This window comes from Podospora pseudopauciseta, chromosome 1 (assembly GCF_035222475.1).
Source record: "Podospora pseudopauciseta strain CBS 411.78 chromosome 1, whole genome shotgun sequence".
NCBI classification, from domain to species: Eukaryota; Fungi; Ascomycota; class Sordariomycetes; order Sordariales; family Podosporaceae; genus Podospora; species Podospora pseudopauciseta.
Genome location: NC_085892.1, coordinates 6,551,013 through 6,573,996, shown reverse-complemented (window position 1 = coordinate 6,573,996; position 22,984 = coordinate 6,551,013). Strand labels below are relative to the sequence as shown.

The following is a 22,984-nucleotide window of genomic DNA, read 5'->3' as shown; positions in this document are numbered from 1 at the left end:
GAACCTCAACAGGAATCGAACCTGCGCCTTCGACGTAGTGGTCGACGTGCTACACACTACACTACGAGGTTGGAAGGTGTGAAGGGGACTAAATATAAGTAGTGCCACGCGCCTTAGGCACCTTGGGAAGTGGAAGGCGCACCACTGGCGGTATCTGACGCGGTCAGGAAGGAAGGACCGGTAGTATTGAGATCCAGGGGAAGGTCCGGAGGCCAGTCAAGGCCCAGGGAGGGATCCAGGAAAGAGAAGTCGGAAGGAGGAGCGGTGGTGGAAGAAGGAGCAGCGGAGGTGTCCGCCACCGGCGGGCCATGCGGGGTGGCAGGCCGCGCGGAAGCCTCTCCTCTTCCTCCTCAAGGAGCCGAGATTCGCGACGAAAAGCAGCAAGGGCTCGAACCTCGAGGGCGCGATTGCGCCTCGAGACGAAGAAGCTTACTCAAGGTAGCCTGCTTTTCGGCATCTAAGCGTTCTTTCTCCCTGATCAGAGGGCGGACTACGGAGCCGGTTAGAGAGGGAAAGAGAGGGCCGAGAAGAGGACTCACGATCCACGCCATGAACATCGCAGTGGGAGCGGCTAGAGTTGACACACGGAAGGCACCGATCGTATCGAGGAGAAGCCACACACTGGAGGTTATTCTCCTTACAATAAGTACACTCGGGCATTACGAAGCCAAATTTCGTAAGGAACTGTGCTTGATCACGGCGACGGTCGGTACTCGTACGAGTCGATTTCCTTACACGATTAGACATAATGGCCAAGATAGGGGAAGAGGGACGTACTGTGGAAATGCAAAAGGGAAGCGGGGGTGCAGATGCTATTTCAGGGATACGGTCGTCGGGACGTCGACCTGGAAGGAGGGGCATCATGTCACAGTCAAACCAACAGCGGGCCACGCCACATGTGGGACGCGGGGCGCCCAGCCAATCATTAAGGAAGTCAGGGGACGGCCAATCAGGCATGGACAGAAGTGCTACGGTGCCAAGGCTCACGAGCAGTCTGCAGGATGCAAAGTGCTAGGGGTGATCAGAGGTATAGCACGACGAGCACATTGCAGGATGCAATGTGCTAGGAGTGATCGAGGCCGTAGCAGGGCGAGCACCTCAGAGTTCCAAGGTCTATATATACGGAGGAACTGGCTGGCGTAGATAGACAGTTCCGCAGTATGCAATTCAAGTGGTATTCACGGCATCTAGTGTTTACATCGAGACATCTTGTTGTGCACTGTTTAGCTGCACCGAACCAGGATTATTCAGAAGTGCCTTCAACCGATATCCCTTTCAGAGGTTCTGGATAGGGGTTCGTCACACCGTGACATGTGTGCCTAAAGCTTGCCAATAGGAGGCGCGTCGCGTACGCGTAGTAGTTGGTTAGCCATATCTTCCACACCACGCATTCTTGTGGAAAAGCTCGCGCATTTAGCTCAATGATATATTGAATAATAGTCTTCTCTTCGGAATCTGTGAGACGGCGCGATTTGGGCGTAGTATCGCGTCGTGCAGGCTTGTCAACGCGTCGGTCACGGAGTGTTGAAGGTGGTACGCTATAGAGCTTAGCTATGGTTTCAAGCTTCAATTCTTCGTTGTTTTAAAGAGCTTCAAGGGTTAAGATTACCCTCGCTTCCTTTAAAGTAGGTAGCATGTTGGGTTGTAGAGAAAAATGATGTTAAGTGTAAAGAGAACGCGTCGCAATGGCCAGTGCGCGACTCGCTTATAATATACGTTATACTAAATATCTTACTTAGTCCCGAGGTCTTAAGGGTCTAGCTCCATAACACTAAGAATATTATTACAGGTTACAGGTCCCAGGGTTTTAAGCATTGCACTCTAGAACACTGGGACCATCCTGATTAATCCGTCAGGGCTTTGTAAATTATCAAACCTTAGGCCTAATAATTGGTTATCTATAGTTAGCCTATACCCTTCTGGGCAGTTATGACCTCGGTCGTGACACTGTGTCCCAAAACTGGGACCTCGCGAAAAGTTGCCATTTGAACCGCAGAGTACTGTCTACTCGCCTTGTCACGTCTCCAACCAAGAACTAGGCAAATGAACTTGTTGTTATGCGAGGAAGCTATCTGGAGGAGCAGTGAGCTCCGACTATTTATCGAGGGCGACCCGAGTGGGCCCCGGGCCAGGTGCCGGCTGTCTGCCAGTGCCGTACCGTGACACGCCTAAACTATGTTTGGCGATCTCTTTGATCATTTCCTATCATTTCCTGAGCAGCGCCTGAGCAGCGCCTAAGCAAGGTGGCTAGGGGTGGAGCGGGTGACTGGGGTCGGTGAGGGCAACTTTAGGGTAAAACAACAGCGGCAACAACAACAACAACAATAATAATAATAATAACAATAATAATAATAACAATAATAATAATAACAATAATAATAATAACAATAATAATAATAACAATAATAATAATATTAATAATAATAATAATAATAACCAGAATAATAACAATGGTAACAACAATAAGGGGAATAAGGGACGATGGAAAGCAGCCGGACAAGTATATGAATATGATATTAAGAATAATGGGGTTATTACCTGGGAGGGGCTGTCTGTTAACTGTGAGTTTTCTATTCTATCTGACTGTTCACCAGTGATTATTTGGGACACTGACATCACTCACAGCCACCTTCGGAGACGGTACACGCATCGTGGCCAAAGTCAATTCCGATGACCAAGTCAAAAAGGCTGCGTTGTACAGCAAAGTCGGAGATACTACAGTGAACGGGGCGGGATTTTCGGTGAACAAGGACCGGATCAGGGTGCTTTACAAGAATGACGGTTGGGAGTTTTATTGTGTTTACTGGGGAGCAGCCTAGCTTCAGTGAACCGATGACGGTGGTGTGTGAGATGATGGGTTTGACATTAGTTGCACTATCTCTTTCTACAAAGGCTCCGCCCATAAGAGAGGGGCCGGCTGGTCCGTGTGAAAACACAGTGATAGACCTTCAGGATGGCGTCCCTGTATTGCAAATAGGCGTGTTTCTGTGCTGAAAACGCCTAAAGTGCATTTTGGAAGACCGTTTACTAATGTAAGAAGATATTTTAACAATGTGATAACAAGGTAAAAAGGCCTGTCGACAATGCAGGGAGGCATTCTAAGCTGTATGTTTACAGTGCTGATACGCAGGCCAGCTGGCCCCTTTCTTTTGGCCGGAGCCTTCGTACACAGTGCGTTCCACAGGGGCTACCCGGCCCCTTTCCTCTGGCCGTAGCCTTCGTACACTTCAATTCAGCTGAACGGCCGACTTGCCCCCTGATCCGCATCCAACTCTGCCGCAAAAGCTTGACTCTGATTCGGTGGGAGCTCCGCATGAGCATTCTTCAGAGGAAGTTCAGCATGACCACTGTAGATCGGGCACTCTTCCAGGACAGCATTGGCGGAATCGGTGCTTACGTCCGCCGGCTGTTGCGGAGGGCGAATCACAGGCGCTGAGTCGTAGGATCCGGTGTGCGGCTCTGGACGATCGTCAGGATGTTGTCGTTTGCGTTTGATCAAAAACCAGATCAAAGCTGCGATGGCAGCCAGGCCAACTACGCCACCAACCGTTCCACCGGCGATTGCTCCAGTATTGGTGCCTGAACCTGAAGGTTCAGGTTCCGGTTCTGCTGCCCGTTAGCCGTGAAGGTAATCTTGCAAGGATATCAGAGACACATACCGCCCCCATCCTCCTGCTTCACAAACAACCCTTTCACCTCCTCAGAAGACCACTGCATCTTGTCCATCGACCCGCTGGCATACCACGCCGTGATATTTTTATGACGCTCATACGCCCCAATCGTAGTATCATAAACATCCATCCACCTCAACTCGGCCATGTCGAAGAGCAGCAACCCCTGCGGCGCCTTATCCTTTTCGATATCCGTCGTTCTCATGCCGCCGATGCTCAGAATCTGCCGCTTCCCAACAATGACGCAGGCTTGGTAGGCTCGAGCGCCGTAGGTAGGATCGGGTAGTTTTGACCACACGAATCCGGGCAGGCTGAGGATGTACGCGTCGTGGTATTTGGTGCTGCTGTTGGCTCGGTTGACGCCGCCGAAGAGGAACCTATCTTATTTGTTAGCCATTTTCTGCTTTTCGGAGGGAAGAAGACTCACATCTCATACCCCCCCTCGGGGTTCTGCAGTCCCTCCAGACAGAAATCAGCTCGCGGTGAAGGGGGAATATCACCCGTTGCCTTTTGAAAGTAAGTCTTTTTCGCGACTGGGTCGAAGAAGGTAAGGTTGTCAAAGGGTTGCGCAGGAGAGTTGGCGTAGGGAAAGTCGCGATCTACATCGAGCAAGTGGCCCCCTAAAACAAACACAAGACCGCTGGGACCGAATGTGGGGACGTATTGTGCCGATGCGCTAGCGATGCTGGGAAAGGGGCTGAAGCCAGTGCTTGCCGTTTCGTTTGTCCACTCTCTCGTATCGAAGTTGTACGTGAGCATTCCAGGTATGGCTTGGTTTCCGTCGCCGTCTTTGCGATCAACCGTTGTCAATTTGGTGGCTCGTCCGCCAAGTGCGTAGCCTGTGTTGTTGACTGTCGTGTAGGCGATGTTTGCGGCCGATATGAGGCTGTTGAAGAGTTCCGGGTTGGAGGGGGTTTCAAGACCCCATCTTCCACCGCCGCTGCCATCGGCGTTGAATCTCCAAAGCTCAGCCTTTGTTTTGTTGAGCTCGAATGGCCAGTTGCCGCCCCATGAGTAGAAGGCGTTTCTCGCGCTGTCCTTCCAGAGAACCACGTTGGATTTAATAGGGCCTGTTTTGGGTATCCTCTTGAAGGTAACGTCGGTTGTTATCCAGGACTTTGTCAAGTCCAGTGAGAGGGTCGAGTTGACTGTAAGGTGGGTGGTCAGCTCCCCTTGTTAGTCTCATCACTCTGGAGTTATGCTGTACCCTGATTCGTCTTCCGGCCTTGGTTACTGATTGAGCCGTTCTCCAACTGCGTAATCTCCCCTCCGTCGATGTACACATAGTTGCCAATTACCACCGCTGCAAAGGACATCAGCATATGTGTCCACACTTGACTGTACTTTACTGTAGCCTAGATAGAATCAGGGACACACCTGATGCAGAGAAGCGTCGGAGATAGTTCTCGACAGACGGTGTGTCAGACAGCGCCGCCTCAGCAAGTTGCACCATGGCCAAACACCACACTGCAAGACGGATCAGCATCGCCGTGGCTATGCAATGAGCTGACGGCCGATATGCGTTGAGAAACGAGCGAAATGACAGCGCGCTGTCCCGCAGAGGCTTGACTGAACGAGCGGAAGGGGTGCGCGAAAAGGGGGTTGACGATGAAAGAACGCGTTTTGGTATTTTCGCTGTTCGGGAGCCTAGAGCGCCATCTTTCCGAGAACTCTCCTCGGATTCAGGAGGGCGCAGTCTGAGCCTGTCTCTTGGCGGGCTTTTTCATGGTTGTATTGGAAATATCGCTGGGCCTCATATCGCCGTGTACGGGTCTGACTGTACTGCAGGTCGCTGCTGCACGACATGGGAAAACAGCCTTGGCTACCTAGATTGAGATGCGCATTGTGTCCAGCTTGGCCAATGACGTGTGCGGGATTCGGAGAAGCGACATGAACCAAGACGAGAATTCCGGCGGTCCGGGAAGCACGGCAGCGGGGAAGTGACGAAGCCAACTGCTATTTAAGGCCCACGCCGTACAGAGAGACCTTTTATGTGGTGGGAACATAGGCAACCCTTGAGGCTGAAGGCTTGAAATGAATTTGAAGAGAGGTCTGAGTAAGTATTGATTGAGTTCCCCATTGTCCACTTATAATAAGGCCTCACGCAGCGGAAGACTCTTCCACTCCTCCCACCAGCGCGGCGTAGTTATCGGCCACACATCGCCAAATGCTTCGATATAAACCCCCTCTCCTTCATAGAGCTCCTCCGCCTCGGCGATATACTGCCATTCCGCTCCCGCATCGATGGTCTGCTCTGGGTAGAGCTCCGCGACTTCCACGCTCGAAGTACCCCTTCCATCCCATTTCCTCTCACAAACCCACGACCTGGCAAACCATCTCAAAATATCCCTGAACCGACTATCGTTCACAACCACTGAGTACGAACTCACTTTGCGCTTCGTCTGCAACCGCAGTTGCTGAAGACCACTGTTTCGGGCCGAGATAACTTCGAAAATGGCGCGCGCCAGGGTTGTATCCACGGCAGCATTCGCAAAAGCCCGGCTGAGCTGGTCCCGCGGGATGTCCTCCGGTAGACCTAGAACCTCTCGGTCTTCCATCCAAACATGTTCGTCGGGCTGAACGGTGAATTGGAGTCTCAGGGATAGGCGTTGCAGCTTCGGGAGCTGGCCCAGCGCGCGGTACAAGGCGCATTCGTCAGCGTTTCCAAGTGTTCGATCTAGATGCACGTGGAGGCTTTCTAAGTTTTGACAGGTGCCGGCGAAGCGAGCAGCGAGGGGTGGTGTTAAGACCATGGGCGCTGGTTCAAGATTCCCTTCGTCGTGACCTTCGCTGTAGCACTCATCCGCTTCCAGCGAAAGGTCGCGCAGGGAATTGCCCTGGTGGTTGACTATAATATCAAACACGTCATTGTCGATGTGACCTGCCAGGCGAAGGCTTCGCAGCGAGTGGGGATTCAGAGATTCGAGCAGGCGACACAAAGGTTGCTTTATGTCTGGTACGTCTATGTCCTGCAGTTGGATGTCCTTGAGTTGAGCCAGCTGCCCACGAGCAGCCATATCTGCCAGTGGCCGCACACACCCCGGATTCCAGGAGGATACAGACTGAAGCTTCGAGATGTCGGTGCGGGCTGTCCATCGCTCGATGTTTGGGGACACTAAGCCGCTGAGGTGTAGACTCTGCAGGCTGCCAGCGTTGGACATGGGCGCGAAGAGGCCGACAGGGCATGGCTGCGGTCTTGTAAGCGCACGGGACTCCCGTAATCGGAGCGAGTCTTCGGGATGTGTGGATACTGTCCAAAGGTGCCGAAGGTTGGGAGCCGCACTAGCCACCATTCCTTCCAAAGCTTCCTCGTTGTAGTTTTGTTAACATCGCAGGTCAAGAGCCAATCACATCTCGACATACCGTAAACAACAACTGCACAGACCTTCTCCACGAAGACTTCCCAATAGCTTCGTACCATGCGCCATATATGCGATGAGCTTTCATAAGCAAATTCGTTAGTCCACCTGGACATTTCTACCGGAAGAAGAGTCACAACAACATTGGAGAAAAGATGATTGTTGACACTGCATGCTCCATACTACCTGTTGACCTCAGATTGCAAGATTCGACGAACCATCTGCTGAGCCCCTGAGCCCCTGAAATTAGCCAGCAGCAAAGAGCAGAAGAGATCGTGATCCCAATTACAGACCAATTTTAGATAAAATAGTATATATTTGAGAGATTTCGGTAGGTACCAAAGATCCACTGGTCACATACAATGTTTGTCATCATCAATCGATATTCAGATGTACCAGTCTCGCTCCCACTCAGAGAAGCCCTTGATGACAGAGTTCCTAAAAGGATTGGCGTTGCTCTGGATGCTGTCCTTGGCCAGAAACGGGTTCGAACTGGTCAATTTGGTGTTCATGTTGTCCTCGGTATCGCCTTTGAACTGGGAAAACATCCTTCTAGGCATCGTGATCGTAAAGATGGGTGTGCGATGATATGTCAGAGATTGCTGTGATGAGGTGTCAGAACTCAAGCTGTGTGGTGGATGGGTACAAATGAAGAGAGAAGAGGGAGGGTTTGGAAAAGGAAGAGGGACTTTATAGTTTCCAAGGATGACCCCATTTGCTGCCGGGAGGTTATTCACCCCGGCCATATGACTGGCAGGAGTTGAGAATCACCTTCCCCAGCCACCCGATTACCATGGGCTGCCCGAAGCTTTAGGACCTTAGGTTGCTCCTCATCTCGCAGGTTGCTTCTTCCGAACACTTCCTTATCGTGGCTGTATCTTGTCACTGTGAAGACAGATCACCAAAGGCCACTAGCTGCAGTGACTAATGAAAAATCCTGTCTTTGAGCAGGCCCGCATCAACATCACCCGCCACAGCCTTTGCCAGGCTCAGGGTCTGAACCTAGTTAACGTGAGAAAAATGATGGATAACCTGTGAGTTGTCTTGCTCCTATTTTCTGACACTTAATTGTAAGCCCTCGCTTGACGCCTTACCTATACGGTGGAGGTTGCTCCCATAATGTCGGATCGGTCGTGAATGATGAGTCCAGGGTAACCCAGAATGTGCATGAAACGTTGGTTGGAGCCAAACTGAATATATACCCAAAGTAAATGATGGCTATGAGAAATCTTAGCGACAACTTGATCATCAAGGCAATCGCCTGTAGTTATGGTTCTTGTGTTGACTTCATTCTTCCAGGTGCTGGAATTGTTTGCATGAACAGACTTCAACTCTCACCGGTTTCATTATGTGGATGTCCTGGAAGTACACCTTGGACAGAATGAATGGGCAGCCTAATATATAAAGATAGGAACCTCGATTTTGACTGATTAAAGTCTATCCCTCCTTCTCCAAAGTAAAAGTTAGTCCTGTTCGCGTGCTTCCATGACCCCGAAACATCTTCCTACCATGCTCTGAAAAACCGTGAACAAAATCTATGACCATTGTTGATAGTCTAGGCTCTACACCAATTAAATCGCAGGATTCGGTCGAGCCCCTGAACTGGATTCGATGCGCACTGCAGTAAGGCAATTAGAAAACGCGATATCGTCATGAACGTAAATATCTATGCTATGGTGATCGTGATCGTGATACGTAGTAGTTATCGATTGTTTCCCTATTGGGAATGATGATGTATGCCTTATAAAACATTTGTTTCGGCATTGAGAGTAGAGCTAAGCACTCCATCTTGGCCAATTTTGGCAGTGGCCAGTCGACTTGGCAGTCTTCGTGGGACAGCGGTTGGTTGAGGTTCGGAAGTTGGTGCGCGACTTGGACCAGTGCTTGCAAGAATCGGCAGCAGAAGGCACAGCCACATCGGTCGTGTTGCCCTGCTTAGTGGTGGTTCCAGTCGAAGATTTATTGAGCTTGGTTGTGTATTTAGCTATGGCAACATTGTCGAGCTTGGTGATGCTGGCACCTCTGACAGCGCACTTGGACCTGGATCCGTTGTCGAACGTGGGGGCGCTGTTGGCAAAGTTCAAATCGCCGTTGTTGATAGCGCTCTTGGGCTCAACAGATTCGCTGGAACTGGGCGTATAGTCGATCCGAGCACCGTTATTTACCACGGTGGCGCCATCGATATCGAAGACGTTGTTGAAGGCCGCGTGCATGATGATAGTGATGGTAAACATCGTGGCTCCGAATCCGTGTGGGTGATATGGCTTGGGTAAATATGGAGAGAGCGCTAAAGGTCTTGACAAAATCTCTGGGCGTAGGAGAGACTTCAAGATGCTTCTCGGTTGGTGAGTAGAACAAGGGAAAATTTTGGGGTTGTGTGAGGAGAAAAAGATTTTATACCTGGTTGTTGGTCCACATTTTGGGGCAAGCTGAGTTTCGAGTAGCCCACTGCCGAAAGATGAGATAGAGTATTCACTAGAAAGGTGAGATGCAGCATTCACTAGGTAGGTAATCCAGATGAACACGGTCTCAAAGCACACTAATTTTGTGTGAGAATAAGAGCCTGGAGCCCAGAAAGACATGTTGGAGTCAGGTACCTACTCTCATTTCTCCATAACCGCACAATGACAAGGTAAGCAAGATTTTGAAGCACAGCCTGCTCAACAAGCGGTGATGAATCTTTTGTAACCAATGGCATTACTTGGACGTTTCATCACCTTTCAGGGCACCCACAGATCTCTAGGTAAGGTGTGTAAGGTAAGGCAGCGATGAATAAAACGTGCTAAAAGTGCAGGAAACTTCACGGATTGGTCCCTGGCTCAAACGAGTATAATCTGTGCTTGCCCAAGATACGAAAGCATCTCCATATGAAAGATTCTTAGAATATAAGGTGTTAAGAGAAAGAACATTTCCTGTTGAGTTAACCGCCTTAGGTACCTAGGTATAAATGCTATCGTCATCATAATTATCTCGTTATTCTTACCCTAGAGGTGATATCATCTATCGTATGCCCTCTCGTTTACTCCAATTGAGCGAACGCGTGTCCCTGCGATCAAATCTTTGCCGACCAATTAACCCCTTCTTGAGCCGGTCAAGCTTTGCTCCTCGTAGACACAGCCACTGCATCGGGGCTCTAGGCAGCCGGTGATGATATGAGAGCAGCGTGATGAATCAGCCTTTGAATCTAGTGTTGTCTTATAAAGAGTGACACCTACACGGAATAATCCTTCTTCGCCCAGCGGGACGCGGCCAGACTGAGTGCCCTCTCGGGCATCGGGTTCTCTACTCGATAGGGAGTGGTTCCGTTAGTGTAGGTAATCGGCCTGGTGAAAATATGCCTGTGTCAGTAGGTACCTAGGTGATTGTTGGAATCGTAAATCTGAAATAGGTACATACTCCGGGTTCATTCGGGCATTCCTGGTCTTTTTGGTGGGACGAGTCTTGCAGGTCTTTCTTGTCCTCCCGGCATTCTTGGCGCCCCCAGTGTTGTCAGTGGAGGTGGCCAGAGTCTCGTGGCCACCTGTTGGGTTGACAGCTGCAAAAGTCTTTGGAGCGTTATCAATCGTGCTGTCCGTCTGCTTAGCGATGATCTCGCTTGGCAAGTCTCCCTCGAGAGACAATTCTTTGGCCTGAGTCAAGATGCCCCCGGGCTCGGTGACAGCTTCAGGTTCTGTGACATACTCGGGCTCGGCGAAAAGCTCAGCTCTGTCTTTGAATGTGTGAACTCCGCTGCATTCAATAAGATTATTGAAGGCAACATGCATGTTGATAACGATGGTGAACATCCTGCCGAGTCGAGTAGAGCTGCTAGAATACACTGGTATTGTGAGAGGGTTAGACTCGGTGCGATGTCGTTACCAAGTGATAATGGGTATTCTGTAGCTTGATGGAAAGGAAGAAGAGAAGACTTCGAGATCTGGGTTTGATTCCGAGAAGAGATATTTTATAAGTTTATGTCAGGGACTCAGGAGCAAGTTGGCTGACTGTAAGAATAAAGCATGAGCTATTCACCCAACTAGACCGATAGCAATGCTATCATCGTGGATATCCAAGGTATCTGGTGAAGATTTGAGACAGTCCCAATATGCTAATGTCAAGTGAACATGTCGGTGAATTGCTGTCGATGCATTGCTCCCGCTCAGAGTCACTTACGTAAACGACACAAGTAACTCTTCAGTATTGACTGGGAGCAATAGGGTAGGATAGTTATTTCAAAATCCAGGCATCTTCTAGCCCGAATCTGAACTCGGAGCAATGGCCCATTCATATTCCCCTATGGGGCGTTGCTTGAATTGGAGTGGCCTGGCAGGGAGCAACTCAGAAAGACTTAGGTGTCTTGATTTTGTTGGCTGAAGATGAAGTGTAAATATACACGGAAGACTATGGCTTTAATTCGAGAGTCATTTGTCGATTTTGCGTCGATCGGGTGAATTCCGGTCTAGAAACTTGTGGAACACAAACCAGGGCATCAAACAAATGAGAGCTAAGGTAGATTCTGTGAGTGATACCATAATAGTACTGCATGCTGCTCTTCAAACTCCAGAGATGGCAGCTAAACACCATCAGTTTGCTCCCACAATGACCTCATCAATCACGCCCACCAGCTGCTTTGTGGCCGTGACGTTGGGACAATGACCAGTTTCCAAAACAAACGTCTTTACTTCCCTCCCTTCCTTCTCGATATTCGCCACCAATGACTTCTGGTATTCAAATGGCACCATGTTGTCTTTCGTGCAATAGACATAGGCAACCGGGTTTTCTTTCCAAGCAGCCGGACCTGTAACGGTATCCCTCGTACAAAGTCCATTCCAAACCGACACTAGTGAGTCGAGATACGCTTGCACCTCTTCCTCGTTTGACTCGCCGAGATCATCCCCAATAAGTGGTCCCTTCGCATCCCGGAAACTGAGCCCGCCATCCTCGTGGATATTAAATACAACAGGCATCGACTCTTCATGCCCGAACTCTGCAATAAGCGCTGCCATGGATTGCCCCTCAGCTAGCGCAAAAGCACAGACATAGATCAGTTGGACAATGCCGCCTCCAAGTCCCTTCTTTGAGCGGGCTTCACGGCTGAGCCCATGCAGAGCGTTGGTGCCTACTTTGCCTCCATATGAGTGCATAATGATGACGACTTCGCGACCTGCCTCAACAAGGCTGGAGACGTACGACCGAAGAAGCTCTGAGTCAGTAGCTAGGCTAGAATTGGGAGGACGTGCGCCGTTCACCGACGTCAGGCGAGGACAATGGACTTCGTAGTCGAGGGTTCGAAGGGAAGTGATGAGTTTAGTCATTGATGACGGTGTGTGCCAAGCGCCGTTGACATGCACAATGGTTGGCTTTTGAGTTGAAGTCATGTTGGTGTTGAGAGTGTTAACTGAAATAGGCAGGGACTTTGTATGTCGTTTGAGGTGTCGAGGTCGGTGTCTTCATTTTTTGAAGGGGACAAGCCTCGGCTTATATGAGTTGCACGGTTCTATCTGACTCGCATATACCCAGGATTATCGTTTAATGGCCAATGATGACTACTTGAGTGAGCAAGGCCCAACCGCATCTTCTCGAATAACAGTGTTGTATTGCGAGGCGTAAGGTAGGGCGTGGGAAAGGAACAATATTTGTATGACAAGAGCGAGATTGAACGCCAGAGACCGAGAAGACCGGACGCATAACCCCACTCCAGTTCTTTTGTACAGATGTTGACAGTTCTTTGGTCAGCCCTACAGCCCTATGAGGTCTGGCAGACTGTGACATGTCAAGCCAGATTCCGAGCACTCGGACTGAGACAGAAGACTGTTTGTAAGATAGCCACTTGGCAACATGGTTAAGAGGTGCAGAGTTGTCTTCCGCCGCACATTAATTGGCCACGCACAATCGCGGTGTTGTCAATCGAGGAATGGCCACCTGCCACTGATTTGGATGCTCGACCACAGAGTAGGTGTGGGCAATTCCGAGTATTGGATCGCTATGCACATGTTAGCCGGCGGATTGGGACGTTGTTGGGCTGTTGGCCGTTGGAGGAACCATGATGAAACCGAGTGTTGTTTGTGGTCAGCCCTGTCATGTTGCATGAATCTGTCTCCGTGTCGACAGCGTAGCTCACGATGTCGCACTGTTTGATAAGATGGATAAGATAACAGCTAATGCAGGGGTCCGTGCACGGCAGGTTTAGCAGTCCATGACGTGAAGTCGACGGAAAAACAAATTGTTCCGACTACCAATGTCTCGATATGCACCTCTAACGGGCGACAACCTATCGCTGACGTCGAAACAACTTCCAGAGCGAAGATGAGAGCCCCATGGTGACACTACACCGAGTCGTGCAGTGATACTCAGGAACCGCCAATTCGACAGCCTTCTGCGACCATTCTGGCTTTGACTCTATGCGGAAATGATCTTCATCGAAGAAAGCACCCCAGCTGTCGAGTCCCCGAGGGTGTGGGAGGAGCCGCAGTCAAGCGGGGCGGCATCGATCCCTTTCAACCCTTGGACATACACAGACACATAGCACGACAAGCGAGGCTCGATCCCAAGTTATCTCCGACACGGTTACCTCAGCCAAGCTGCTATCATCTTTTCACGGCGGACAGCGCAACCGGTCATCGCTGCTCAAGGGTCGATGTATCTCGATGTCGATGGTGGCTGACCGCATGGGATGAACGCCTGTCTCAGTTGAGATGGTGATGGAGGGACGAGCAGAAGAAAACCTTGACTGAACGGCCAACGGAACTGCTTGGCACCTTTGCACACACCCTGCCCGATGACGTAGCGTCCTGCCGGTTCCAAGGCCCTGCGCATGCCGACTTTTTCGGGCCCTCCCAAAGAGGTGTCGCTTCGGAAAACTCTCCAGCCCCCTCTGAAGACTCCATCTTCCATGACCCCCGGGCCAATCCCAAGCCCTCTCTTCCTACCTCTTTGCTGTACCTGGATACCGTGGATGTCGCCGAAGGGCCCCGTACGGAATCCTTCCCCTAGATGCTACACCCCTCCACGTCGTGTCCAAAACTGTCTCCGTCTCCCCCTCCCCCTCCCGCTCCTGTCATAACATCAACTATTGCTGCGAGCCGAAAGACTGGCTGGCCACTCACGTCACGAGTCATTGCTGGAGCCGAAAAATATAACTCCCGTGCCCAGCATCAGTCTCCGTTCCACCCCCCATCTTACCGTTTCATGCGCTGTGTTTTGGTACCTCCCGTCTTCTGCTCCGTCTTTTGCTCCGTCATCGCTGAACCCTCCAAGCCCTAGTCCCCAAGACAAGGTGGGGGACGGGAAATGGTTGATGCGAGTCCTGTCCACCAAGCCAGCTTTGGGCTGACGGGCCATACGCCGCCAATACGGCCTCGTCGGTGTTGGTTGGGCATAGCTATCGTCGACCCATCCCCGCTTCCGCTGCCGGCCTGCTTCCATGTGTCAGCACCCCAGAGACCAAACCAACATATTTGACCGATCACCGGGCATCCTGGATTGACCGTAGTGTCCGAGGCCGGCTTGGATCGCGGTCAGCCCTTCTTTAAAGAAGATGGGCGACCCTCCAGCAACACCGACATCAGCCTCCGTCGATGCCAGCCCCTCGATAGCATCCTCATCCAGTTCCAATATCAGAAAGGAGAGAGGCGCCATCGCCGCACAGGTTCGGACCCTCATCCCCCCCATCACTGGCCAGTGTATGTTCTCTGACCTTGTCTTCAGGCATGCGATACCTGCCGCAGTCGAAAGCAACGATGCGATGAACAGCGTCCCAAATGTGGCACCTGTCAAAAGTTCAGGCTCGAATGCAACTATCGAGAGCCCGTTCCCACCAAGTAGGCTCGGCATTTCCCCTGCCCCTTTCTTCTTTGCCCTATCCTGCTTCCTGTGTCGGTGAGCAACTAACGCGTGGTGCAGGAAAGACAAGACTCTAGTGGAGATTCTCGACCGGTTGAAGGGCCTTGATGATCGGTTGCTGAACTTGGAAACGAAAGTGGACGATTTAGGCCATCGGGGAAGCGCCGGCCCTTCCGCCCTTGGCTTCCCCCATCTTCAGGCACCCGACTATGCCAGTCAGGCTGGAGCTGCGATGATTGACCCAGCGTTGACAGCAGCACCATTTAACTTGCAGCACGATTTGTCTCGGAACGCACCGGTGGGTCAGGACCAGTACAAATATGTTTCCTCTGTTCACCAGATGCTAGGCTGGCCAGCGGTACAGCAGCTGTTTGCTTCGATCCAGGCGCGGTTGCCACACGTCAACTTCTCCTCGCTGGAGCGCGATGGAGTCTCGCACATGCTAGGAGTCCATCGCCCAGAGTCACAAGGGCTGCCTTCCGAAGGCACCATGCGCACTGAGCGTTCGCCTGGGCTTCTTACGACCTTGACCTGGGAAAACGTTCGGATGTGGAGCCAGGCTTACTTCGACACTACCAACCTCTTTTACCCTATTTTAGATCGCCAGTCCTTCATGCAGGAGACTTTGCCATCCCTTTACAGGAGCGGCTTCAGCAACTCGATATCCTCGACCATCGCCCTGCTGGTATTCGCTCTCGGGGAGGTATCGCTAGAAGGAAGAGAAGGGGCACCTGTGCACGTTTACAACGGACGAGCGAGTGGGGTGAAAGGGGGCTCGAAAGCGCAACCCCCTGGGCTTGCTTTGTTCAACGAGGCGAGAAGCAGAATGGGGTTTGATCTCACGGAGTGCAGTCTGGAAAACGTTCAGATATTCGCTCTCGCAAGGTAGGACACCCTGCTCCATGTCGTGTGTAAGCATCCCAGCCAGTTCTTAACAATAGTTTAGTGCATATTATGGGAGCTGCTTCTATCCGATGGTGTGTCTCTCCTAGACTGCAATCTGTTGGAAGGCAAATTGCTAATCGGCGCACAGGACTTTTGGAGAATGACTGCCTCCACCTCTTTGGCACTTCAGGCTCTCATAACCAGGTACGGTTCCCTAGTTTTGGGTCAATTTGATGGAACCGCTGCTAAAATGGGTAGCAACCCCGGAGAGCTATCCTCACCGAGGGCGGACCTGATCAGGAGAGCATTTTGGCATTGCTCTATCTTGGAGACGTAAGTAGCCTGGTGTCTGTAAAGCTCAAAATGGTTCACTGACAAGAGCCCGCCTAGTTCTCTCAATCTCGAGCTGGGGTTCCCGCTAACAGGTCTTGAGAGGATGGAGAACACTGTAGGACTTCCGACTTTTAGCGGTCCTTTCTGTGAAGACGATGTCATTAGCAACCAACAGTCTCATTTCCAAGAGCATTTCGCCTCTCAGATTGTCCTGAGGCGGCTACTGGTGGGATTTCACCACGCCCTCAGCAACAGTACTTCCCTCTGCCCGATCCTTTTCCGTGGCCTTTGCTAACTTACGACAGCAGCACCAATGTCCGCCCAGTTAGGCGGTGTTCCCACCCCCTTTACTTCGGCAAACAACAGCCCTGGCCTTAGCCAGATTACGATCCAGCAGCTGGCCCTTCAACTGGAACAATGGCGCGGCATGCTCCCTCCTCACCTTCGCTGGCAAGAGGATTGCCCAGGAGCCTTCCCCAGCACTACTACCGACATGTTCGGCGGCAGCACCCACACCCCAGCCAGCACGCCCATCTCCCCGTCCATGTCTCACACCAGTCAACCATCATCACTACCAGCGGTATCGACACCAGCACCACCACTGATGTACTCCACCGATCTCGACTCCCCTCCGGCTCAATACCCCTACGTCCTCGACGTCCAAGTCGCGCTTCTCCGCTCTCGTTATTACTACACCAAATACCTCCTCCACCGTCCCTTCCTCTACAAAGCTCTCCACTACCCCGACAGCGTGACCCAAGACGACGCCCTGGGCGCAGCCGAGTGCCTCAAGGCCTCGCTGAAATGGCCAGTGGCAATGTCCCCCACATGCAAGCACAAGCGGCTCGTGCCCTGTATGTTCTTCTTCACCCAGAACTTCTTTGGTATCTTGCTGTTATTGCATCTGAGCACGACGGTGCCGCTGTTGAGGAGGATAAGAAGCACGCTTTGCGGCGAGAGGTTTGAGATGGACGCGAGGGAGACGGTGGGTTTGTATCTCGACTGGTTGAGGGACTTGGAGCCTATCGACGAGGGGACGGCGTGGCACTGGGAGGTGGTGAGGGTTGTTTATGGTCTGGAGGGCGGTTAGCCGGTTAGCTAAGTAAGTACCGCGAAGGGGAAGAAAAGAAGGGGGGGGGGGGAGCGAGGACTTATTGTGGAATGGACTCCAAAGTAGAGGATGAATTGGATATTTATTACATCACGATCACGTTGTTTGAGTGGTGGGATCAAGTGACACAGCTGTATAGTATAAAGACGAGTGATCGACCCCCTCCTGTCTTGACACCACCCTTTTCCTGTCCTACACCAAACAGCTTGTTTGGATCACTGCCTTCCTTGCCTGTTCCCTAACAATACCACCGACAGCCTTATCTGCCCGCTTATAAAACGCCAAGGAGCCCCATGCGCCATTACCCAATCATCTTCCCCGGACACCCCCCGAAACCTCCCCCCACCTTGCCGAAAAAATGCTGACTAACCGCCTTGTTATTCAAACCCCTTTTCGGACCCCTTTCCGCCTCCCCTAGCCGGTTGTTGTTTTGTTGTCGGAAAACCACGTCCACTATTTTTTTTTTTTCCTTCGCGCTTTCGGAGCAGCCACCTCCGAACTGCTCTTTTCATAAACCGACATTCGTACTCAACTCCACATCAAGCAAGAGGCCTCATGGCGCAACGGTAGCGCGTTCGACTCCAGATCGAAAGGTTATCCGTTCAAATCGGGTTGGGGTCATACAACTTGGAGTCAGATCCTTTTTTGCAATCCCCACCATCACCATCATAGTGATGGCTTCACGAATTATTGGAAATGCGTTGACAAATCAGGGTCCTTTTCTCTTAAGTAATAGCGTCAAAGACGTGCAGGGAGAGGCGAGGTGCTGCATATTCGGAACGGGTATGCAATGCACAAATGTCTGGGGTGCATAGGGGTTGCTGAGGAAGCGAGGAGGTATTCTGCGTCTTCGAAATGTCTTTATTTTTGGTCAAAGATACTATCCAACAAATATACTTCCTTCAATTTACCTTGTCATTAAATTCAATCATCTAGCAGATCCGAAATATCCACCGCCAATCTATCCTCTACACGCCTGTCAGCCATACTCGCTACCTCTGGTATCCCAATGAAATACCACCGTCAGAAGCTAAGCACATGAGATATCACGAAACATGGGAAAGCAGGACAGTCAAGCATCAAAATGAATGATCAATAAAACTTGTGCTTTTCTTCCTTGCTCGACACAGGACCCCATGAGACTCCTAAACTCCATTGCTCTTCAACAAGTATCATGCACGAATCCCGGTTCGACCAGTTCACCAACAGAAAAAACAGCCAACATCAAAAAGCCACCAAACCCCATGGTCACCAACGTTGCTACCTCGCCGACGACGCAGATGAAGAGCCAGGCTTCTCCTCATCACCCTTCTCGGTCATGGCCGCACTCGAAGGCGTCGAAATGCTCGCCGGTGTCATCATGATCTCTCCACCCTTGCCAGTAACAGCCGCAGCTCTCTCCTTCTCCGATGGCTCCCGGGTGTTTCTGAAGTAATGATGCACCTCATCTGTCCACTCATCGTCACTCAAATCATCCATCCCAGTCGCATCACCACCCGCCTCCTTCTGGGCACGAGCTCTTTCCTTGCCCTCCCACTCCTCACGAATGTCCTCAATCTTCTGCCTGCGGTCCAGCTCAGGGTTGTAGTTCTTGCCTACACCTCTCAACCGCTCCCAGAGAGACAAGTGCTTGGGGTGAACGGCAATGCCATGGTAATCCTGGTCGCGACCGGCGCGGATGTAGGCCCAGCGACGCTCTTGCTCCTTAAGATCGAGGCCGGTGGTGTCAGGAAGGAAAAGCCAGGTAAGAAGCATACCCGCGAGACCGAACCATGGAACGACATAGAACTTTGTCTGAGTGTCAATGTAGTTGTACAGAACTGAAGCAAGCAAAGCACCAGCCTTGCCGATGCAAGCGCTGAAGCCGTGGGCAGAAGCGCGGATGGGCGTAGGGAAGACCTCGCCAGCCACGAGGAAAGTGACGCTGTTGGGACCGAATTGGTTGAAGAAACTCGAGAGGAAGTACATGGCCTGAAACGCCTTGATACCGGCCGGAGAGGTATAATATTCGTAGTTGAAGGCGGGGACGACGAACATGATGAAGCACATCAAGAAACCGACCTGCTGCATCATCTTGCGGCCATAGAACTTGTTGTCGATGAGGATAGAGGCGAGATAGTACCCAACAAGCGATACAATGACGTTGTACAAGTTCCAAATCCATCCAGTCATGACGGACTCAGTCGGCCCGCTCAAGACAGCGATAAACTGAGCCTGGAAAAGCTTGTTGCCGTAGAAGAAGACGTCGTTGCAGAACCATGTGCCAGCGGTGGCAAGCAAACGACCGCCAAAGATGTTGCAGGCAAGGCGGAGGGAATCTACATCGTAACCTGTGACGTTGCTCTTCTTCTTGACAGCTGCGAGCTGGCGGCCCGCGTGCGGCATCTTGTAGGCACGGTGGTACACAAGCCATAGCGTACCGACAGCAGGGATGGCAAACGACACGCGCCAAAGCCATTGGGTGGTCGTTGTGCCGTAGGGCGGGTTGCCGTCGCCGTGGTGGAAAATCAGGAGGAGAATGATCAGCAAAGCCTGGTTGAAAAACTGACCCCAACCTTGCATCAAAAAGGCCATGGTGACCTTGCGTCCGCGGTGAAGACGGTCCTCTCTCGTAGACAGTTTGCCGGCGGAAACCGCGTTTTCCATCGATGAAGTAGCAGTAATAGGATATTCACCACCAACACCGAAACCTGTGATCACTCGTTAGCCAATGTCCAAACTCCCACCGGTTCTCTTCCCAAACTCACCATAGAAGAACAAACTCCAAGCATAGCAGATAACCCAGCCATTGAGATCCAGGCCCCAACTCGCCGTGATCATCAGCAAACCCACAAACATGATCGCAGCATCCTGAATCAACCCCCATCGTCTGCCAATCCAATCTCCAATAACCCCCACAGCCATCTGACCAACCATAATACCAATAACCTCCAAATACGTCACCGAAGCAACCCAGTTGGCGCTGCACTCGGTCGCGTTCTTCCCCCAGCACTGCGGCCAGGTAGATCTGAACAGCGGCTCCAAATTCCCAATACTGAACAATACATAACCCTCCAATCCCAGCCCGGCACCAGGCAGCACCGCATTCGTCCAGTACCACGACACCGGGCTCAGCGGATCCTCCTTCATCATCCTGCCTATCGCCTTGACTTCCTCCCAGGCCTCCTTGTTCTGCACATTGTTCACAAACTTGACCCGCTCCTTGAGTGGGAGGTCGGCCCAGTACGTCCCCTCGGGGGTGTAACAGTCGTCCGGGTGGGTGAGGTACGAGAAGATGGCATGTTGCTGGTCCATGCTGACGGATTTGGGGTAGTGTTCGTGCTCGTCGCCGGTGGAGGGGCCGTGGGGGACAGGGATCTCTCCCGCCCCGGGGGCGTGGTGACGATGGTGACGGAGGAGGTCGGCCATCTGCCGATTCTGTACGTAAAAATCCCCCCGCGCTTTGGCAAACAAACCAGATGCTCAGGTTCGAGCTGGTGATAAAAAGGAAGAGATACCGAGGATAAGGGTAGTTGTAGGGGAGGGTGTAGAAGAAAAAAATAAGGGAAGTGGGAAGGGGGAGAAAAGGTAAAGTTTAAAACCGAGCCAGTGTCCTGGCTAGTCCACTAGTCGTTCGTTGAGACTTGCGGAAGGAAGAGGGGAAGAAGGGGAAGAAGGGGAAGAAGGGGAAAAGGTCAAAACGTTTTCAACTTCCTTTTAAGTAAAGTAATCTGTGGGTAGGCGTGGGTGTTGTGTACTTTGTAGAGGGGAAGGTGTGATGGAGCACGGGAGGCGGGAGAGGGGTCTTGATGGATAAAACGTCCACTCCCTCGGGGCCAGTAGCGACGATGGCCGATGTGAGGAGGGGTGGGGATGTGGTTTTTTTTTTCTCTTTTCACGAAAGAAAGCTTACCGCAGGACAGGGTTTGTCTTGTCACGGGAATCTACGCAGCGGGCAGTGGCACAACGCCATGGAGTCTAAAGAGAGGGGCGGTTTGGTCACTTTTTGGCGAGTTTGAAGGCGTGGTATCGCCCTCTCAGCAATTTCTACAACTTGCTCGACTGCCGGCCACCTTGCCACTCCCCCCATATTTTGTGCTCTGCCCCATACGGAAAGTGGTCGCGTGGGCCGCTTTTCAACGAGCAGCCAGGCGGCAGCTGCCAGTCGCTACTGATGTGAAGCTCCAAAGCTTTCAAAAAGCTTTGCTTTCAGGCCTCGGCACCAACACTTCTCTCGGCGGTGACTCGATCCATCTTTATCAGTCTTTACCGCCCGATCAGCTGGAAACTGATAGTCAAGGCCATCATCGTCCAATCTTCCCATTCAGGGGTCCGCACCCCTTGAAGAGCCTGCTTTGGTCTGCCACCGAGCTTCGCCTAAGCACCGGCCCCTACCTTCGCCTCCAAGAGTCAGAGCTTTAGACAAACTCGCATGGAATATTGCTGACTCTTGCTCGGCCTGCGCTCCTGTGGTGTTCGAGGCGGTCGAGGCAAGTCCCGTGCACGTGGACACTTCTTGACACTGGTGGGGGCTCGCGGGGTCAAGGATGGTCCTAGGACTGAACCCGCAGCTAGGACAGTCAAGCCACCCCCAAGAGCTCCCAAGACAACAACAAGCAATGTCGCCAATGCTTTGCCAATGCAATGCCAATGATGCCGATACAGCCAAGTGAGCTTGTTTGTGCTTGGCTTTCTGTGCTACTCAGGTTGTTCTCATAGGGCAGACTGTGCAATGCTGATCCGGATGTTGAGCACGCGACACAGGAATATGCTGTCCGCCAGCTCCCATGAATGCGGCCGAATGTACAGCATGTTCGGGGTCACATCCCTACCATCCGTAAACTCAACAGCGGGCACCCTCGGGGCTATTCTGATCCAATAGTTTAAACACGTGGGTGGACTTCGAGAATGTGGATAATATATGGTTGTTGGCCTGTGGGGAAGACGAAAAGGCGGAAAAACTTCAACGGAAGTCGGCACACACTTCACAGCAGAGGCCCTGTGTGAAGTCATGTCGTGTTGCAGTCAAAAAATGTCTCGGCTGCTGCAAGCCACAAGGACCCCGAGCCGCATACGGAGAAGCCCGGCCGGCTAGTCACAGCTCACCTCACGCTACCCAACCCTCAAGGAGAGCGCCTCCTATCCTCCTGTCTTAACCTTACACTAACTCGCCAGCTTCTCGTGGACAGGCCATCTCAGTGCACAGATATATCACCATCATGAGAACAGCCGCTTGGCAATCTAGTATCTTATATTAACACTCTCACCCCCCAAGCCCTGTGACCTAATCCCACAAAAGGTTACATCCTCTGCAAAAGCGTGCTTACTATCATCCCACAAATCACTCTGCAAAGCACGCTCAAAAAAACGGGGGGTATGCGACATACAACATTCAAGAAGCACACAACAAAACCCGCAAAAGCTCAACTCATCTCAAATCAATTTGTTCAAACGAACCATCTTCATCGCCAAAATATCACACTCCAAAATGTATCTGCTGTGCAATACAACGTTCAATCCCTCCTTCCTTGTCGGGCAACACATGTACCTAAGTCAGCTTGCAAAAAAAAAAAAAAAAAAAAAAAAAAAAAAAAAAAAAAAAAAAAAAAAAAATTCACATATCTGAAACAACACTACAATCTTCCTCATCCCAACTTCACTTCTTGATGCTCGACTAATCAACTCGTACACACTATGCCAAAAAAAAAATAACAAATGAAAGAGCAAAAGCAAAGAATTGGTTCGTGATGCAGTCTTCAGCTTCCATCAAGCTTCCTTCCCGCCAGTAAAACGCCGCGCTGACTCAAAATGAAATATTGAGCGAT

At 51.5% G+C, this 22,984-nt stretch overlaps 5 protein-coding genes and 2 non-coding genes across 7 annotated transcripts; 1 reads left to right on the top strand and 6 right to left on the bottom strand.

The window, feature by feature from the left end:
• Positions 1-71, bottom strand: QC763_0021470. Its single transcript has one exon. It is a non-coding gene; the product is annotated as a tRNA-OTHER (tRNA).
• A 3,574-nt stretch (positions 72-3,645) lies between these two features.
• On the bottom strand, positions 3,646-4,987 carry QC763_0021460 (uncharacterized protein; the record flags this gene model as incomplete). The annotated part of the gene is made up of 4 exons (XM_062905404.1): positions 3,646-3,894; positions 3,970-4,048; positions 4,099-4,819; positions 4,885-4,987. 4 exons carry the CDS (start codon positions 4,985-4,987, stop codon positions 3,646-3,648), a joined length of 1,152 nt encoding a protein of 383 aa, XP_062771478.1.
• Positions 4,988-8,805: 3,818 nt separating this feature from the next.
• QC763_117943 (uncharacterized protein) lies at positions 8,806-9,264 on the bottom strand (the record flags this gene model as incomplete). The annotated part of the gene is made up of 1 exon (XM_062908386.1): positions 8,806-9,264. One exon carries the CDS (start codon positions 9,262-9,264, stop codon positions 8,806-8,808), a length of 459 nt encoding a protein of 152 aa, XP_062771477.1.
• Positions 9,265-11,592: 2,328 nt separating this feature from the next.
• Positions 11,593-12,387, bottom strand: QC763_117940 (uncharacterized protein; the record flags this gene model as incomplete). Its single annotated transcript, XM_062908385.1, has 1 exon — positions 11,593-12,387. One exon carries the CDS (start codon positions 12,385-12,387, stop codon positions 11,593-11,595), a length of 795 nt encoding a protein of 264 aa, XP_062771476.1.
• Positions 12,388-13,298: 911 nt separating this feature from the next.
• On the top strand, positions 13,299-17,211 carry QC763_117930 (uncharacterized protein). Its single transcript, XM_062908384.1, has 7 exons — positions 13,299-14,829; positions 14,929-15,736; positions 15,798-15,828; positions 15,885-15,940; positions 15,995-16,069; positions 16,127-16,323; positions 16,378-17,211. Exons 1-7 carry the CDS (start codon positions 14,547-14,549, stop codon positions 17,157-17,159), a joined length of 2,232 nt encoding a protein of 743 aa, XP_062771475.1. The 5' UTR covers positions 13,299-14,546; the 3' UTR covers positions 17,160-17,211.
• A 518-nt stretch (positions 17,212-17,729) lies between these two features.
• Positions 17,730-17,801, bottom strand: QC763_0021420. The gene has a single exon. It is a non-coding gene; the product is annotated as a tRNA-Trp (tRNA).
• A 222-nt stretch (positions 17,802-18,023) lies between these two features.
• Positions 18,024-22,161, bottom strand: QC763_117920 (uncharacterized protein). Its single transcript, XM_062908383.1, has 2 exons — positions 19,928-22,161; positions 18,024-19,870 (listed from the first exon to the last, which is right to left on the bottom strand). The coding sequence occupies exons 1-2, from the start codon at positions 20,586-20,588 to the stop codon at positions 18,441-18,443; spliced, it is 2,091 nt and encodes a 696-aa protein (XP_062771474.1). The 5' UTR covers positions 20,589-22,161; the 3' UTR covers positions 18,024-18,440.
• Between the last annotated feature and the right edge of the window lie 823 nt (positions 22,162-22,984).